The sequence below is a fragment of the Falco biarmicus genome, chromosome 4 (genome assembly GCF_023638135.1).
Source record: "Falco biarmicus isolate bFalBia1 chromosome 4, bFalBia1.pri, whole genome shotgun sequence".
NCBI classification, from domain to species: Eukaryota; Metazoa; Chordata; class Aves; order Falconiformes; family Falconidae; genus Falco; species Falco biarmicus.
In genome coordinates this window covers 74,245,373-74,265,060 of record NC_079291.1, presented here as the reverse complement: position 1 = coordinate 74,265,060, position 19,688 = coordinate 74,245,373, and the positions used below count along the sequence as shown (strand labels likewise).

The following is a 19,688-nucleotide window of genomic DNA, read 5'->3' as shown; positions in this document are numbered from 1 at the left end:
TGTTGAGCAGAATTCTGTGAAGCTGGGAAAACTTAGAGCTCTGCTTAGAAGAGGATAGAAAAGATCCAGGAAAAGTTGTGCATGACAGCCCATTTCACATTTTTAAACTAGTACATTTTCTATATATATATATATTATTTTTACATGACATTGAAGCTATTCTAATGAGGGGTTTTTTTTAACTGACATGTAAATTGGGCCTGCTGAAGCTGATTAAATCCTTAGCAGAGGGTTCAAAAGTCCTTGCTGAATTCTGGAAAATTACTTTTCTAACAACAAAAGTGATCAGCTGCTGTTTTTTCTTCTCAGGTTTGTTGACTGCAAAGAGTGTGGTCGGAAGATGCACCAGATTTGTGTATTACATTATGATATTATTTGGCCTTCCGGGTAAGCCGATTCTTAGTTTTTTACTCCTTGTATAAGACCAATGTGGTTTAGACAATTAAGATTTTCTGCCTTTGCTCTTTAATGTGCAGTCACTGCCTTTTTAAGAACAGAGTACAAAAGAACGAAGCGTTTCTAAATAAAATACATTTTTTTGGTGTTTGGGGTCTCATTTCAGTATATGCAGATGAAAATGTGCATGAAACCAACTTGTTCATATACGCAGATTTCTGTGGTTTCTTTCTAACTACTAAACAATGGAAGGTGGTTGGAGGTAAGTTTGTATACTACAGAGCACAAACGCAGGTGTAACTGTTTGGCAGAATTAGACCAGCTCATAAAGGTGTTAAGTCCCTCAAATAGAAAGATACAAGCTGTTCAAATCCAGAAAAAATTGTATTGTGCTCTGACACTTCAATTATGGATCCAAACATTGGGTTTCAGCTAGCTGATACTGGGTTTATGCTAAGTGTTTGACAATTTTTTTCTCAATAGGTTTGTCTGTGATAATTGTCTGAAGAAAACTGGTAGAACACGCAAAGAAAACAAATTCAGTGCTAAAAGTGAGTCTGATATTTCTATTTTTATCTTTAACTTTCATTTTCTCCCAGCCACCCCTAAGAGATTTTTTTGATTGAGACTTTCTGAAGTCATGACAGAGAGTACAGGAACATTTGCAAAACGCGGAGTAGTGTAGCCCAAGGCTTTGGCAGCTGTCGGAATTTTAATCAGTGTTGTAAAGACCTGCTCTTCATGTGTTTCTGGTCAGTCTTAATGCTGCTTGAGGTATCCATGTCCTTAGTTTTATAAGATAAAAAAAATAAAAAGGGAGGGGGAAACAGAACAGGAGAAACATAAGCCTGCATGCACTTCACTGGCTGTATTCAGGCATGTTTCCACGTAGCGCTGAAACTGTGGTAAGTTACTGTCACCTCTGTGCCCTTCAAATAACATGTAGTAACGAGGTGTACTGCATTTCAGGTGTGCTGTGGTGGTGCCAAGTACTAATGTATTTGAAGAGCTTTTCTTGCTTCTGGAGTGGACTGTGGTATAAGAACTGTCCGCTGGAATTAGTAACCCATTGTACTATGTGTCCAGATTTTCTTGGAAGTAACCATTGTCATAAATAATTGTGTTAAAATGGGCACTAAAGAGAGTGCCAGAAGATGTCAGGTCAAGTTGTCCGAGTCTCCTTAGTAATCCTTACACAGGTGTTCTTTGCATGCATTTAACATCAGACAACAGAATTTGATAACTTCTACTCGTACATGTTTTGGGGAGGCAGGGAAGAGAGTAGGGACTAGCATTGGAAATGCAGTGTCAGTGGCATGGGGTAGAAAAATAAAGTGAGTGTAGAAGCCAAGAGGGTGATTCAGCCACTTGAACTAGAAGTTGCAGGTACACTTGGTTCCTCCCCTGTTCTTCTTTGGTCCTTGGAAGTTCTGGGCATTATTACCTTGTCATGCTGTGACTTTGCAAGCCTGAATCTTCCAAATTGTAATAAAGGCATGGTTTTGCATTAAATCTAACTTCTTGATAACTTTGTGGTTGATTGCATAATAAGAGATTCGAAGGGGGGTAATTTGGAGATGATAATGCTGTATGAGACATGCTAAGTTGTAGTTATCAAAACGGTCTCTGGAGTAACCTGACGCATGGAAGAAGGTAGTATTGTTAAAAAGATTAAAATTAGTCTCATTAAAGACAGATTAAGATTGTAGGAGAACATTAATAAAATGATGAATTAAAAATGTAGGCTTAGATAAGCATTTTAAATAGATGTCTCTACTATTATATGCTGACTTTACAGCATATATTGATGTAAATTGTCTTAAATAAGTATGCGATTCCTTCCATGTCTGCAGTTGTTCTGTGACGTCACTTAAAGTTTGAGTAACCAGCCATTTAGTTCAAGGTAACCATTAACCATTCTGTTCCTTGGAGGTCTGGACAGGGAAATAATGGTGCTTTTTTCCTTTCCACTGATCTTTTCTTTCTCATTTCCTTGCTGTCTGGCTATCTTGTTTTCTTTTTCACATGACGATTGGAGTCCTGCTGCCAGCTGTAATCCACTGGTGGGCTCAGCTCCTGAGATCAGTTTTCTTTAACAACGCTCTAGTGAAAACACCAGAACAAGGAAAGAGAGCCTGCTCTTGTCAAAACCATGGTCTTACTACTAACCTGAAAACAAACACGAGTGATGAAAGTTTGAAACATTACCATGTTTCCTCTCCCCCTCAGTCCCCATAAAAACCTTTACTTACAGAATTGCCATCAATATTTCTCCGTGCTCTCAAGCGTGCTAGCACAACTGCTAATAATCAAGATAGCATGTCCCTCAGCTGCAAGCTGTTGGTTAGCTGTTATGATAATGTTCATATTTCTAAGGTATATTAAGTAAAAATGGTTATCTTAACCACATCACAAGTTGCATAAAACTGACTGACAGCAAGCCAAATACAACCTGTAAACCAGTGTACAGCTGGATTATGCTGTGAAATTCCAAACTTTTGAAGTCTTTTTCTTACTAAGAAAATCTACCAATATTACTTAACCAGTAGCTAATGCAGAGATGTTCAAAGACAAGATATCCAGACAAATAAGTCACCCAGAGTACTTTCCTGAAAAAAAAATCGCAGTAAGCCAGAAGTCTGACTTTCTTCCTATCTGCCCTATGTCTTTTTTCAAGTCTGTGCTGCAGTTTTTGTTGAGGCCTGAGCTTTTACTGGAAGTACTTATGTTAGAGGTGTCCAAGAACCAAAATCAAGCTGATTTCCCAAAGGATTTGCATGTTCTAATAAAATATGCAGGTTTTAGATCCTCTATTTACAGTGCATGTAATCTTAGTGTTGCCTGTTTCTTTTATCTGCTTATCTGGTCTTTTTTTTGTTTGTTTTTCAAGTCTTAATGCATTGCAACATAAGGAAGGAAGCAGATACCCTCTGGTTGCTTAGCATTGGAAAGATGATAAAATGAAAACACAACAAGACAGTAGAGTTAACTAAAATGGCTTTCTAAAAATGTACCAACTCATTAGCTGAAATGGAGCTGGGTTTTTTTTCTGTCTTCAGAGAAATCAACAAAACGAAATAATTCCTGCAGAAATTATTTGTGAATTTTCTTTACAGTTCTTTGAATTTCCTTTAAAATCAACTGCCTTCTGTAATCTGTGGAAAGCCCAGTATATTGTATTCGGCTGGGAAACTCTGGGAAAGGCCAGTGTATTGGAACTGGTAAAGGGCATAGTGTATTTTTACTTTAACCTGCCTTTAAATTTAATTATTGGGCCGCAAGTAAATGATACTTAAACTGTGTTGTGCTGGTTATGACCACAGAATCTCACTGGACAAGGGGACAGACTAAAAGATGTAAAACAAGATTGCCATGTTTTGTGATCTCTATAAACTGATTAAAAAAAAATAGTAAGTGTATAAATCCCTTAAAAAGCAAGATCTTCCTTTGAATATACGTGACTCTTTTTCCCCAGTATTGGAGCCTAAAATAATTTTTAGCATAGATGTTTCAGTGCAGCATTCTGTATGCAAACTCAGTAGTCAGGAAGAAGAACCAACAGCTCTCTGTCAGTAGCCAAAGAACGACCGAAAAATGAAGCAATGGAGAGCTGAAAATTAAATGCATTTTAGGAAAACGAACATCTGTAGATTGCACCATTGCTTTGGAAGAGATAGCAGATTGACCATAAAAATGAAGTAGAAATACGAGCTGGTAAAATAAGTACAGCAGGAGAAGAGAAATAGTCATAAATCTTCAAGTCAAAATAGTGTGCTACTTCTGTTTTCTTAATTTAAACCAAAATCTTCATCTTAATTTCTCTAATTTTGTGTGGATTTATTTGAAAACCATCGCATCCTGTAATACTACAAAAACAGCTCTCCTGACAAAAGCTAATTATAGAGACCAAGAGAGTGGGTCTGGACAATATGTGGACTTGAACTTTTAAAGACCTCTATCGCTGTGCAAGAACTATTTAAGCTTTATGTGCAGATTACTGTAACTGTTCAATCTAAAAGCTCTCTTGAAAAGAAAAGAAAAGGAAAAGCAATGAAATCTCCATTGAAGTCAAAAGGCTTTTCATTTCTGTTGATTTGCTTTGCTTTGCTTGAAAAGGTGTGGCATTGAGCCAGATCTATAAAATGATGTAATCTCTGTCAAACAGCCAGATAGTGTTTTTGTTAGGAGAAAACATTTGCAGTGTTCATAAAATAAGCCTGCAAATTTAAAAATGCTATGTAAAGCCGCCTTTGTTAGTTCACTTACTAAGTAATTTCCCCACTATAGTGCTTTTAGCTTCTGCAGCAGGGTATGAACACATAAGGCTTGTGTAAAAACATGGATGGGTTTGCTTTTTTAATTTTGCCTGCGTAAATAAAAACATCAAATTTTCATACAAAGGGGAAAAAAGCCTACTGCTACTATACAGAGAAGCAAGCTGAAAGACTTTACAAGCACGGTAACACCCTGAACTTAACAGTGATTTCTCTAGTAATAACGTTTCCGTCATGTTCTCCCCCTTCATTTCTAGGGCTACAGACTACACGTTTAGGAAACCATTTGGAAGACAGAGTAAACAAATTTTTACGGCGACAGAATCATCCTGAAGCTGGAGAGGTCTTTGTCAGAGTAGTAGCCAGTTCAGATAAGACAGTAGAAGTTAAACCAGGAATGAAATCCAGGTTAGTTCTATTAATTACAATAAATGCAATCTTTTTTTTTTTCTTTTAATTTTGGAGTTTCCCTGCATAAATATTGCGAAATTGTGCCAATTTGCACCTTAATCCCTCTGCACATATTTGAAACTTAGGCATAAGGGAGATTATGAAAGGTAAAAAAAGCAGTATGCAGTAAATAAACTCAAAGGAGGTGACAGTTGTATTTTGACTGGGGGGGGGGGGGGGGGGGAGTAGTGGGGACAGCCTGGTTTTGATTATAATACTGTGACTTTGTATTATTAATCTTGAGAAAGTCTGACCACATTTTGCTTAGCATTACAAAATTCATAGTTTAGTTTGAAACAGTTGCTGAGATTCTGTTCCTTACTGTTCCTTCATTTTGCTGTGTTTTTAGAAGTACTTTAGCTTTCAAAAGTTATTTTTCATTTGCTTCCTCGTAAATGAAAAGCTGAAAAGGTTTATTCTATTAAGTATTTTGGCTTTAATTCATAAAGACAGTGTTTATGTGACATCACTTCACCATAATGTATCAGGTTTTCTACTCTGCAATATATTTAAAGGCTTGTGGTTTCTGAGGATGCTCTTGTACTCAATGCTTGCCTGTGCAGTCATACGTTAGCTATATGTGGAAACTGTCTTTCTGTGAGTTTCACAGTAACAGGACTCCCTGTTTTAATGCAGCTCTGATCTGACCCTGTTTAACTTCTGCATAATAATAAAATAAACCTTAAAAATAAGGTTGAAAAGCATTTCCTTGTTCTTTTAGGACACAGATTTAATAATAGGCTTTTTGTTGTTTGTTTTTTTATCCCTTTTTTTTTTTTTTTTTTCCCTCCTGTTCTTCATCACCCTTTCATTCAGATTTGTGGATTCTGGTGAGATGTCAGAATCTTTCCCTTACCGTACCAAAGCTCTATTTGCATTTGAGGAGATAGACGGAGTAGATGTGTGCTTCTTCGGCATGCACGTACAGGAGTACGGCTCGGATTGCCCCCCTCCAAATACAAGGTACTCTCCTTTCTGTGCTTCCTGTACTGGAGGTGCATGCACAGAGAACATCTTGCTACATTCACTGGGCAGTTACTCTCAAACACAGAAGAACAGGAGATACATTTCAATTATGTGGCACAAATAAGTCCTACCCTGTGACTGCAGGTGGCTTTGAAGGGGAAAGCAAGTGTCACGTAAAATGTTACAGTTTCTTATATTCTGTATTAAAGTTTGTCTCTCTATGTATATTCTTGATGTCTAAAAAGATTCTGCCCATCTTTTGCTTTTGAGAACTGTTTATATTATGATAAGATGCTTAAATATGCATTAGAATAATGTCATCTTTAATTTGTCTTTGTTCAGTATGGCTGTATATGTATCTAGTATACAAGTCAGCTCTCAGCAGACAAAGCAGACGTTCAGCCGTACATGATTTTCTATCATTCTTCTCTCATTACTATAGGCGTGTGTACATATCGTATCTAGATAGTATTCATTTCTTCCGCCCCCGTTGTCTCCGAACTGCAGTTTATCATGAAATCCTCATTGGATATTTGGAGTATGTGAAGAAACTTGGGTGAGTGAGATCTTTGTACATAAATCTTTTTCGTAGCTTTTTTTTTTTGTTTTGTTTTTAATCCAGGATGCCAAGTAGCTTTTCACTTGGGATAGTGTCTATTTTCTTCTGCCCTCTCTGAGATGTGTGGAACCCATGCCTCTTCTGCAGTGGAGAGAGAAATTTGGATATTATCACTAAGGTGTTTTTTCTGTTGTTAGGGTTCTTAAACTGGCAGCATATCATTCTTTTTATCAGAGGTTCACTTGATGTTTAAGCTTCACTATTATATCTGAGACCTTTTCTCATCCCTTGTACAAATAGAGGTTATTGCCTCAGTATCTTTGTTGCAAAGAAAAAAGAGGGAAAAAAGAAGAAGGAAAAAAAAAGGAAGCCAGAGGTCTGAATTTATATCTGTTTGTCTGAGTTATTTTTAAGGTGGTAGTCAAAATGGTTAAGACTATTTTTTTTCTTGTGTGTGAAACACAGGTATGTGACAGGACACATCTGGGCCTGTCCCCCAAGTGAAGGAGATGACTATATTTTTCATTGCCATCCGCCTGATCAGAAAATACCCAAACCCAAACGTTTGCAAGAATGGTATAAGAAGATGCTGGACAAGGCATTTGCTGAGAGAATCATTCACGACTACAAGGTTTGCTACTGTTTATTTCATGAACTAATTTTGGGGGGCTTTTCATTTGAAGGTAGCTAATACTGTTTCATAATGCGTGAAACCATCATAGTACTGTACAAGGGGTTTTATTCTCAGCTAGTGGCTGCGTTTTCTTAGATTTTTCTGGAGGGTTCTGTCTTTCAGGCTGAAAATTCTTTAGGTTTGGTTTCTGCATTAAAAGAAGTGCGCAAGAGCCTGCCTTCACATACTTCTTTTTCACTGCAGTTTTCCAGGCAAGGAAGTGTGTGTAGGTTGTTAAGGTTTATAGAAGTTACTTGCTTGATGGGGTGGAACACTGGACCTCTAGTGTGAAGTCAAAAAAACTGCTTCTAAAACAGCTTCTTCACTTGAAGAGAAAAAGGATGATTTTCATAACTGGAGAATGTCACACACATACCCAAGGAAATAAGTTAAAGATGGCAAAGGTGATGGCAGAGGTAGCATTTGCCACTCCTTACGTGCTAAACTTTACAAAAATTTCCTCGTGGTAGTGACAGTGCGGGGAGGAAAAAAAGAGATGTTTTGATTGCAAGTGACAGTTACTAGATGTGTGGAATAGAAGCGCAGATAGCAAGCCCTGGCATCTGATCTGGCATAGCAAAGAGCTAGAAAATCTGTGTCTCTCCTAATAAGGTGGTCCTGAAATTAATCCAGAGAAGATTGGCTAGTCTTGTACGTGCTTGTTAAATGCAATGCACTTAAAAAAACACCTCCAAAACAACTGTATGAGGCACCTGTTCCTCTTGGTGGTCCCCAATCCTGGCCAGTTGCCCCAGAGAGCTTCAGCCAGCAGTCAGCGAAGGATGCAGGCTGCACACACACACCCTTCTGCAACCAGGCTTTAGTACTCCTGTGTGTAGTAGTTTGCTGGTGCATTCAGTGATTCCTCCTGGAGTTGCCAGGCTTACCGCCCCTGTGACGTACAGCCCAGGCACACGCACTGAAGTGCTCACGTGCTTTCAGATTTTTAAGGGAAAGGGCTGGGTGAGATGTGCTTGCTGGCACTAGAACAGTCCTGCACTTGTCCAGGAGCAGTGTAGGAAAAGTTGCGTGGGGTAGCTTCATTCTTAATTGGTGTGGTTACCAGGGAGGGGGTTGTTGCATTTTCCAGGGGTATCTTAGTTTCTCCCGTCATGTCAGGATCCTGCATCCTGCAGTCAGTTCAGGAGAGCCTCGGCGCTTTCCGAGGTGGAACAGGAGCAGGCTGTGGGCGGTATTCCAGGCCAGTTTTGGAGCTGCCGGAAGAGGCCTGCCAGGAGTGGGGCATGGGCTGTAGGTGAGGCACCGCTCTTCCGTGTAGCGCTGGATCGTGGCTGTAGTTCTCCCCTCTCTCCTAAGAGGTCTTCACTTACGTGTTGGTACTGTGTTCTGCGCCTAACAGGACATCTTCAAACAAGCAACTGAGGACAGGCTGACGAGTGCCAAGGAGCTGCCTTACTTTGAAGGTGATTTCTGGCCCAATGTGCTGGAAGAAAGCATTAAGGAGTTGGAGCAGGAGGAGGAGGAAAGGAAAAAGGAAGAAAGTACTGCAGCTAGTGAAACAACAGAGGTGAGTTAACTTTATATGCTACATTTGCTTCTGGCTCACAAACTGACAATTCCTTAATAAATCAGAGCATTTACGTCCAGTAAACTAGAAGAGAAGGTCATTCACATTAGACATTAAACTAGGGTTCCCTTCAGCTGCATTTCTGGATTTTTTTTTTTCTTGGGTAATAAATATACTGATGGCTTGTTATTTTATTTTGGTTTTTTAACAGAACCAGGAGTCAGTTATGTCAGTTCAGCATCTCTGTTCTCAGAGAAATGTGTTAAGCTACTTTTGGATTGCATCATGACTGCTGCATTTGCTTGCAGCCATGTGGCTGAGCTTCTGGTTCACACCTTTGCAAATCACCTTCAGTATTTGCATTTTGAAAGGTGCTGTATTTTTTCAAAGCTGAAAAAGCTGCTAAGCAAAGGTATTTGTGGTCATCTGCGACAGTAGGGGCTGAAATTTAGAAGTATTTATTGCAAGCTTTGCATTGGTGTGAAATACCAGTCCTGGTGGTTGTTTTCCTTCACCAGGGTTCTCTCTGTGTATAAAAAAAACAAACAAGAAGACCCAACAACTTCCTTTTTCAGGGTTCTGGCCAGAATTTCATCGTTCATTTTAATTTGTGTCTTGATTGTATCTGTAACCAAAACCAAACCAGGTCTCAGCACTTCTATACTACCCCTTTTACTTGTGATTTGCAGCAAGGCATTTAGAAAATGAATATAGTGGGGAAATCTGAAGTCTGGCTGATTGAGGTGGAACCAAAAGCTTTAACTGGGGAAAAACTCTCTTCAGCTTAGATGCTGTGACAATTTGCATACGGTACATATTATGTGTGATTGATGTGGAGTGATAAACCTTAATCCATCAATTTCATTATGTCAGAAAGTTCTTTCAATTAAACCTTAGCAGCTCCTTCACAGCTAATACAGTTTGGTTTTATGGGTTTTATGGACCCATGAAGTTAATAGTTTTCACTCTGTTCCTGCTGAATGTAACTTTTTAAAATATTGAAATATTTCAACAAACATAGCGGTATAAAAGTAACCGAAAGACAGGACTTCGAATTTAAGTTGCAGTCCTTTTTTGCTAACAGTATCACTTCCAGTAAATTGTAGCACGCCCTTCCAGTGAAAACACCAGTGTAAACCTCTGCATCTAAGGGGGGTGGGTGGGGGGGGGAAGTGTTTTAAAAAGCGCAGAACAGCTAACTGTGAAATTCATACAAATTGTCTGCCTAAAGTGAGGAGATGCAGCCTTGACTGCTAGCATCCTTTTTTTCCCCACTTACTGCCATTGATGTTGCTTGGGATAGCAGGGAAACAAAATCTGCATTCAGGTTGCTGAAGATGTCATCCAAGAATGCAACAAAACACATAACAGTGTGGTCTTTGCCACTTCGCGTAGAAAAAAGGAATGAAATTAAAAGCATGAGAACTTCTCCAGTGCGGTCTCTTAAACTTGTGTCATTTCATGGAGGAAACTGTGCCCAGCCATGGGGATCGCCATGTCTAGAAGCACTTGATGAATCTTTGCAATTCGCCCTACAGAATCTGTCAATCTCTTTTTAAATTCTTAGTCCTAAGCTTTGTATATGTGGAGAGAAAGCTTTTGAAAGTCAACGTGTGCTGCAAGTATCAGTTAAGGAGAATCTAAAGAGGTGGTAAGTATTTAGAAATTCTTGAAAAAGGATTGTGAAGGCTCCCTGAGTAACCATGCCATCGGCGTCTCTGGCAAACCTGGCTGGATATGTTAAATGCTATCAAAACGAAGTAGTACGAAACCAATCTTGGCACTCACAACATTTTGGAATAGCTTTGTACAGTTGACCAAATGCAAACTTGCTAAAGGTGGAATAGAAATAAAACTTAAGACTTATACTGTTGGCTAAGTTTCAATCTGTTGTTCCTTTTTGTGTTTACATTTTTTAATCTTACACTGAGGCTTCAGAACACATAGGCAAAGGAGAACAGGCTCCGCGTCCATCGGGGGTAGAAAATTTTGGGGAAGAGAAGTCAAGGTGGGAACATACAGTAGCTCATTTCTGAATGCCTTCAAATCACTCAGAGCTCTGTCTGGTTTCCCAGGAAATAGTATAATTTTAATTTCCAAACAGGTTTGATCAAAAAGGCAATAAAATTAGTTACAGAAAACCCAAGATTGGACAGGGAATTCCTATGTAAGCCTAATTAATGGAATGGAAGGACGGCAACAGTTCTGTATATAGTATTGTGTTCTTCAGTTGGAATATTTTTGTTTTCTTTGACTAAATATGCTTGTGGGTAAACCCTGTGTTTGCTTGTACATCGTGTTCATGAAACTTTCTTGTGCACATCTGAGTGTCTGTATATATGTATGTGTGTGTGTATATATATCTCTCAGAGCCTTTCAGTAGCTTATTTTTAATATTACGATAACCCACATTGTAGCAGTTAGGGAGGGGATTTTTGCTGAGTGGCAAGCTCCCTGCTGAGGGTTTGGGTTTTTATTTTTCAAGGACATAAGAAGTCTCTAAAAGTTATTTCTGTTTTCGCAGGTCATCTAAATAGCATCATCTGCTATTTTTTACTCTCCGCTTATATCTGGTGTTCAGTATATGGTCACTGTGGTCTGTGTTGTAATTTAGACACAAGTGAAGGTTTTGGGGGATATTTTTTTATTTTTGGAGTTGCATATGCAGCCATAAGTCTTCAGAATGGAGAGTAAAGCATTTTGTTAGTTTCAAATCCTGCATGTTCTTTTCTAGCCCATAATTAAATCCTGTAAAACAAGCAGTAAAGTCAGAGCTCAAGCAAGTATGTGAAACCACAAATCACGACAAAGCAAAACACTGCACTTCTGGAACATTTTTAAATCTTATTTTATGTATAACTCATTTTATCGTCAGGTATCTATAAGGTCTTGTAAAGCAAGCAGTGGAAGCTGAAGTACAGTGTTTGAGATGGGAAAAAAAAAGTCTAAGATACAAATTATTTAATGTGTATGCATACGTTAAAAATCTATTTTTAAACAGTGTTTGAATTTGTTTGCCTGCCAGTTTGGCTTTTGATTTTTCCTGGAAGATAGTATATATTTAACACGGTATTGCTGATTCGCAGGCATTGGCACAAAGTTCTGCTATTGACGGCAGAAGCGTTGCTCTTTCAGCTACAGTGAATGGGGGAGAGCTCTGTAAAGTGTAACACCTCTCCTGTGCATTTATTGCAGGGAAGCCAGGGCGACAGCAAGAACGCCAAGAAAAAGAACAACAAAAAAACCAACAAGAATAAGAGTAGCATCAGCAGAGCTAACAAGAAGAAACCCAGCATGCCAAATGTGTCCAATGATTTGTCTCAGAAGCTGTATGCCACTATGGAGAAGCATAAAGAGGTACTGTCACAATAATGCAGTGTCCAGAGAAGATTTTAATCCTGTAAATCCAGGCCTGGTGATACTGAGAAGTGAAAAATCAGGAGGAGTAAAGGTTGTGATTGCACTAGAACTTTTTTCTGTTGTGCAACAACATATTGGAAGAGATAAGCCTAAATGAAGTTGATTAGATAATGTTTGTAGCATACCATTACTGCCACGGAACATGAGCTTTTTCCTGCAAGATTATCTAACCTCATTTATTTTTATTTTTCCCCCCCATTTATCTGCAGGTCTTTTTTGTGATTCATTTACATGCTGGGCCTGTAATTAACACCCTGCCTCCCATTGTGGACCCTGATCCATTACTTAGTTGTGATTTGATGGATGGGCGAGATGCCTTCCTCACCTTAGCCAGAGATAAGCACTGGGAGTTCTCCTCGCTACGCCGGTCCAAGTGGTCCACGCTCTGCATGCTGGTAGAACTGCACACTCAAGGGCAGGATCGCTTTGTCTACACGTGCAATGAGTGCAAACATCATGTGGAAACAAGGTGGCATTGCACTGTCTGTGAGGTAGGTGTATATCACCAGAGACATCTGCTCTCTCTTCCCCTACAACCATGCTCGATAATTTTATTTTTAAAAAATATTGCCCAAGCTTCCTCGAAATTAAGCCTATGCTGTAAAAGGGCTGCTGATCCTTAAGGGAGCACGACTACCACAGTGGGATATCTCTTCTTCTAGAATAAGTGCTTTTAATTTCTCAGCAAGGAAAACGCCAGTACTCTGGAACAGCTACTGCTGCGTCGTTTATTCAACTGTGGCTCTTTTGCACAGACAGTTTTAAACTTAAAGAACTTTAGGACTGGGTGGTGGGGTGTGACTGCGTCAAGACTAGTCTGAATCTGCAGGGCACGAGCTCACCCACATTTGATGGATGTCCACGAGAGAGGTTCACGTGCCTTTCTGCAAGGTTCTTCCTTCATTCTGCTTTACACATGGTGCCTCATGTTGGAGGGAGTGCAGCCGGGCGTGTGTCCGGGCTGCTGTGGAGCTGGGTGAGGAGGTTGCCACAACTTCATCATTGTCTCTTTGGCCCAGCGTTAGTGGTTACCTGCCCTTTGGATCAGACCAAGTGGCTTCGTAGCCTGGCTCGATGCTTTTAATGACTAGTCCTTTCGCAGCGTAGATGGCTTCCACTGTGCTATGTTAGAGAGCAGCTGTGCATGGAATTCTACCAGTGGACTTGCAGAAAGGGTAGCCTCCAGAGGCTTGTGATAACCTCTGGCTGCAGCTGAACAAAAAGCCAAAATGAGTAAGCGCAGCCTAGATTTTTACAGTGGTTATTGCCAGGTTTGTGTTGGAAGAGTCTTAATTAATCCCTCTGAGGAAAGCATTGAACAGGACTTCTTGAGGCAAGGCTGCTGGAAATGGATGGTGCACACTAGGGGAACTAAGTGGTGGAAGGAGGTATGGCCTTTAGGTTTTTTCTGGGTACTCCCGTGTAAGGGAGTACCCTTCCGCCAGCAGAAAAAGAACAGGGGTGTGAAAAAGGCAGGGGGGGTGGGGGTTGAGCAGGTTTTCAGATAAACGTCTGCCTTAGCGTGAAAGTTGTGCTTGATTTGAGGGTTGGCGTAGGGATTAAAAAATACATGTTTTGGGGTAGTTATTATTAGGCAGTAATTACACTAAGGATAGCTAAATGGAGAGCCAACCCTTATTTTTTTAGGCAGTGATGGTACATTTCTCCTGCTGGTTGGAGGTTTTGGCCCCCCTTGTGTAGACACCCCAGCAGACATCACAGACAAGTAAACAGTTCCTGTCATCAGAAAGGAAAAATACCCAGTTCCTGCCGGACTCTTTCATGTAATAAAATGACGCCACAATTACAGCCCCTGTTTGCATTGCTGTGCACCCTAGTCGAGACTTGCGGTTGCTGCCTCGCTTTGCTGGGGCAGCTGTCGTGGCTCCTGCCCTCGGCTGCCCAGCGCTCCCTGCCCCGAAGGTCCGGTCCCACTGTCCCCGTATGCAGCCGCTCTCTCCCTTGGTGTACCAGGTGTACACTGAAACTGTTCACAGCACGCGGCTCTTGCCCTGCTCTTGTTCCGTGTGCTCGTTCCCACTGAAACCCAGAATTGTCCTTCCACACCAGGCTGGCATTGCTCACCCAGCGTCGCTCTGACTCCCCTGCTCTTTCGCTGGTGTGGTTAGTGCTCTGTAAACAGCTGAACTTTGGGTTTTCTCTGCTTTCAGGACTACGACCTCTGCATTAACTGCTACAACACTAAGAGCCATGACCACAAGATGGTTAAGTGGGGCCTGGGTCTGGATGATGAGAGCAACAGCCAAGGGGAGCAACAGTCAAAGAGCCCCCAGGAGTCGCGACGACTGAGCATCCAGCGCTGCATTCAGTCCCTTGTCCATGCCTGTCAGTGCCGCAATGCAAACTGCTCATTGCCATCCTGCCAGAAGATGAAACGGGTTGTCCAGCACACCAAGGGCTGCAAGCGCAAGACCAACGGCGGCTGTCCGGTGTGCAAACAGCTCATAGCTCTTTGCTGCTACCATGCCAAACACTGCCAAGAGAACAAATGCCCTGTGCCATTCTGTCTCAATATCAAACACAAGCTTCGACAGCAGCAGATCCAGCATCGCCTGCAGCAGGCTCAGCTCATGCGCAGAAGGATGGCTACCATGAACACCCGAAACGTGCCTCAGCAAAGTTTGCCTTCTCCTACCTCAGCAACGCCTGGTACCCCTACGCAGCAGCCAAGTACACCGCAAACACCGCAGCCTCCTCCCCAGCCCCAGCCTTCCCCTGTAAGTATGTCACCGGCTGGCTTTCCCAGCGTGTCGAGAACTCAGCCCCCTACTACTGTTTCAACAGGAAAACCTGCGAACCCGGTTTCCGCGCCTCCACCTCCGGCTCAGCCTCCGCCGGCCGCGGTGGAAGCGGCTCGGCAGATCGAGCGAGAAGCTGCGCAGCAGCAGCAGCAGCTCTACAGGGTCAACAACATTAACAATGGTTTGCCTCCTGGTCGCCCAGGACTAGTAAACCCGACGGTGGGTTCAGTGAACCAGATGCAGCAAGTCAGCATGAATGTACCCCGGCCCAACCCCGTCAGCGGTCCAGTGATGTCCAACATGCAGCCTGGGCAGTGGCAGTCGCCTCCGATGCCACAGCAGCAACCGATGCAGCCGGGAATGGCGAGACCGGTGATGCCGATGGCGACACCGCAAGCGGTGGCCGGGCCGAGGATGCCAGGCGTGCAGCAGCCGCCGCGGAGCATCCCCCCAAATGCACTTCAGGACTTACTGAGGACCTTGAAATCACCAAGTTCTCCGCAGCAGCAGCAGCAGGTTCTTAATATCCTTAAATCCAACCCTCAGCTTATGGCAGCTTTTATAAAGCAAAGAACAGCCAAATACGTGGCTAACCAGCCTGGGATGCAGCCGCAAGCGGGCATACAGCCCCAGCCTGGGATGCAGCAGCCGCAGACCGGCATGCAACAGCCAGGCATGCACGCTCAAGCAGGATTGCAGAACATGAACGCGATGCAAGCAGGAGTGCAGCGACCGAGCGTTCCTCCCCAGCAGCAAGGGATAGGAGCTATGAATCCCCAGGGACAAGCGATAAACATTATGAACCCCGGCCACAACCCCAGCATGGCAAACATGAGTCCGCAGTACCGAGAAATCCTGAGGCGGCAATTACTGCAGCAGCAGCAGCAACAGCAGCAGCAGCAAGGAGGGGCTGGCATGGCAGGAGGGATGGCAGGACATAACCAGTTCCAGCAGCCTCAAGGACCAGGAGGTTACCCTCAAGCCATGCAGCAGCAGCGGATGCAGCAGCATATATCGATACAGGGGGGGTCCATGGGACAGATGGCTCAGATGGGACAGCTGAACCAGATGGGCCAGCCCGGCATGGGGGCAGACGGCACTCCCAACATCCAGCAAGCACTGCAGCAGCGCATCCTGCAGCAGCAGCAGATGAAGCAGCAGATAGGGTCCCCCGGCCAGCCCAACCCCATGAGCCCACAGCAGCACATGCTCTCAGGACAACCGCAGGCGTCTCATCTCCCTGGCCAGCAGATCGCCACCTCCCTCAGCAACCAGGTGCGGTCCCCAGCACCCGTTCAGTCTCCCCGTCCCCAGTCCCAGCCACCACATTCCAGCCCGTCACCCAGGATACAGCCCCAACCGTCACCTCACCACGTCTCTCCCCAGACTGGTTCCCCCCACCCAGGACTCGCAGTTACTATGGCTAGCTCCATGGATCAGGGACACTTGGGCAACCCAGAACAGAGTGCAATGCTTCCACAACTAAACACCCCGAACAGGAGTGCGTTGTCTAACGAATTGTCTCTGGTCGGTGACACCACCGGGGACACATTAGAAAAATTTGTGGAGGGTTTGTAGCATTATGGGAGCATCACTTTCCTTTTTTTTTTTTTTTTTTCTTTTTTTTCCTTTCGTGTTCTTGGACATTTTATACTGAAAATTCAGACATCTGGGTTGTTTTGAATCCTAGATGGAACTGCTGCTTCCTACACATGGAAGAATGAATTGCTGTTTAAAAAAAAACACAAAACAAACAAAAAAAAAACACAAAAAAGACAAAAACAAAAAACAAAAACAATACAAAGAATATATTTTTTTGTTAAAGCCAGGCGGTTAAAATATCTGGTCTCTTTTGTGGGTTTTTTTGGTTTTTATTTTTTTGTTGCTGTTGACTCATACCTTTTTTTTAATGGGGAAAACAAGTTCATTATATTCATATTTTTTATTTGTATTTTCAAGACTTCAAACATTTGCGTTTAAAAGAAGAAAAAATAATATTCAGAAACTGTTTCCTGAAATAATGCAACATTATAATGTATCCTGGTAACTTTGACACATTGCGGGAAGATTTTTTTTCTATAGTGAACTCTGCAGGCGTTGAAGTATTACCCCTGGAAAGATAGGAATTGACTCTTGCACACAAAAACACACATTGGCCAATGCCAAAATCCTTGTCTTGCAGATGTAGAAATTGTTGCTTTGTTTCTCTGATAAAACTGGTTTTAGATGAAAATAGGGATGATCACTCTTAGACCGTGCTGATTTGAATAGAGAAGAAGCATTCTTTTCTTTCTTTCTTCTGTGTGAAACTTGAAATGAGGAAAAGCAATTCTAGTGTAAATCATGCAAGCGCTATAATAACTATAAATAAGAAATCCAAGAAGATTCAATCACTGTATAGAATGGTAAAAAAAAAAAACAAACTCATTTCTTACTTATAATATCATATTGTTAAATAAACTGTGTGCAACAGACAAAAAGGGTGGTCCTTCTTGAATTCATGTACATGGTATTAACACTTAGTGTTTGGGTTTTTTGTTATGAAAATGCTGTTTTCAACATTGTATTTGGACTATGCATGTCTTTTTTCCATTGTATATAAAGTATTGCTTAAAATTGATATAAATTACTGAAGTTTTTAACATGTATTCTGTTCTTTAAAATCCATGTAAGAATGTTTAAGGTTTTTATTTATTTATATATTTTTTGATCATGTTCTTTGTAAGACATAGCTATGGATATTCACTCATTACACAGAGCAGCCAGAGGCATCGATAGGAGTGGCACGATACATGGAGTACTGTAGGTAGCATGTCTGTTTTACAACACCCTTTAGTGATTGTTTCCTTTTCGGGGAGGGAGAGGAGCGGGGAATGGTTCCCATACATTGACTCTTTGCAGGTGTTCATCCATAAGGGTTAACTGGAATAAATTATTAATAGCCGTTGCTTTTTAAAAACTGCATTAATTTAGAGAAGGATCACCAATGAAAGGAAAATAGAGAGTATTGAGTTAATTCTAGGCTAATTTATTTAGTCTACAGTAAAATATGAACCTATTGACTTTAACACTATTTTTCTGCTGTTAACTCTGAGTCTAGATTTGAGGGTTTTCTGTGGAATAAAAAATAACAAATCATGTACATGTTCCCTTTAATATCCTGTCACCATGCCCTCATGTTCCTGGGATACTTGCCCCTCCTCCCCCCAGTGACTTGCTTTCTTGGAGTTAAGTCGTCCAGGGAAACTTTCCCAGCGTTAGGTGCGAGCTAAAACCACAGCTGGCCTAAAGCGCCGTCCCTCAGACCTCCAGGCTTCTCGATGACGTGCGACTGGCGTGGGATTTGCAGCAAAAACCCAGCGCGGTGGCCCGGCTTGGCTTGTCACATTCAGTTAGCGCTTCCTCCGGCCTTAACGGCGGTGGTGGAATGCGGTTGGGAGGACGGGGGGGAGAAGAGCAAACGATTGATCTCAACTTTTATCCCCGTACTGTGAAAATAGTAGTGCGCGGCGGCGCTACGCCGTTCTTTTTAACTGTAGAGGGTCTCTGCTTAAACTTTTCTTGCAAACTTTTAACTATTGTACGTTTTTCACCACCATTGGATTCATCTGCCCATGCAATTGTCTTCAGCAATTCAAGATGTCAAAATTTGGGGCTGGGGTGAGGTCAGTGAACACTAACCCAAAGCTTGTCCAAAAGAAATTGCTGTAAAAAAAAAAAAAAAAAAAAAAAAAAGATGGAAAGCCCTGATGCTGTGTCTCATGCTGTGTACTTAAAAAGAGGAAAAATACTATATTTGTGATCAAAAAGAGGAAACTTGAAATGTGCTGGTGTTTCTAATAAAAGCTGGTAAAACTGCTTGGATTGAAGGATGGTTCCACTTGGCTGGTGCCCGCTGGGATCGGCGAAGCCTGACACCTGAGGTTAAGATAACTGCACTCAAATCTCGCTAATACCTTTAAGTAGCATCTGCTTTAAAAACATCGGCACCGCTTCCGGATTTGGATAAGCCGGGTCCTGTTCGGAGCACAGAGGTGGCGCAGCTCTGGGGCTGCAGCTCCCTTGGGTTCCCGTTCCCAGGGAAGAACGGAGGAAAAAAAGCCAAACTGATGGGAAGCGAATACTGGAATGCTTATACGTACAACCTGAAGTATGTTGAGAGCACAGAACCAGGGACAGATTTAGATCCAGTAATCCCAGCCTGCAGGAGTGGTTGTTTTAGATAAAAGCAGGTATTTTGCCAGGGAGAGAAGGGAAACGCAAAGTTGGAGTCAGACACGAGTAGGGGCCGTGCTTGACGTTGGCCCCTGCAGTCTGGGGGGCGAGGGGGGGACTTCGCTCCAGTCTCCCTGGGAAATTCAGTGTGTCTGGGACTGAGCATCTGATTTTTTTAGGTCCTTGCCTGAGTTTTGATGGGAGAGGAGCTGGCGATGAAAGGCATCTTCAGAGCACCAGCGTTCATAAGGCAGGAACGCACTGGAGATCAGTGTGGGAGCTCTGTCACCAGAGGGGGTGGCCAAGACCTTCCCCCTTAAGGAATTCTGGAGGGGAAGAAGGTGCTTAAATCTGAACGTTGAGCTGCAGCAACTTGGTTCTCTGCTCTTCCTTCAGCTGTCCACCGCGCTCTGCCACTGGCCATCCTGACTTCTGCCAACACTGC

The 19,688-nt window shown here is 42.3% G+C and overlaps 1 protein-coding gene across 5 annotated transcripts in view; it reads left to right on the top strand.

Annotated features, from left to right (window-relative positions):
• CREBBP (CREB binding protein) overlaps positions 1–18,897 on the top strand; it is a 97,475-nt gene extending 78,578 nt beyond the window's left edge. For all 5 annotated transcript variants that reach the window (XM_056338684.1, XM_056338683.1, XM_056338682.1 and 2 more), the window contains 10 exons: positions 310–387; positions 880–947; positions 4,928–5,078; positions 5,937–6,083; positions 6,529–6,642; positions 7,111–7,276; positions 8,679–8,846; positions 12,042–12,203; positions 12,476–12,757; positions 14,438–18,897. In XM_056338684.1, the coding sequence (XP_056194659.1) occupies positions 310–387; positions 880–947; positions 4,928–5,078; positions 5,937–6,083; positions 6,529–6,642; positions 7,111–7,276; positions 8,679–8,846; positions 12,042–12,203; positions 12,476–12,757; positions 14,438–16,606 (3,505 nt within the window). In that variant the 3' untranslated portion in view covers positions 16,607–18,897. The remainder of the gene's footprint in view (positions 1–309; positions 388–879; positions 948–4,927; positions 5,079–5,936; positions 6,084–6,528; positions 6,643–7,110; positions 7,277–8,678; positions 8,847–12,041; positions 12,204–12,475; positions 12,758–14,437) is intronic.
• The last annotated feature ends 791 nt before the right edge of the window (positions 18,898–19,688 follow it).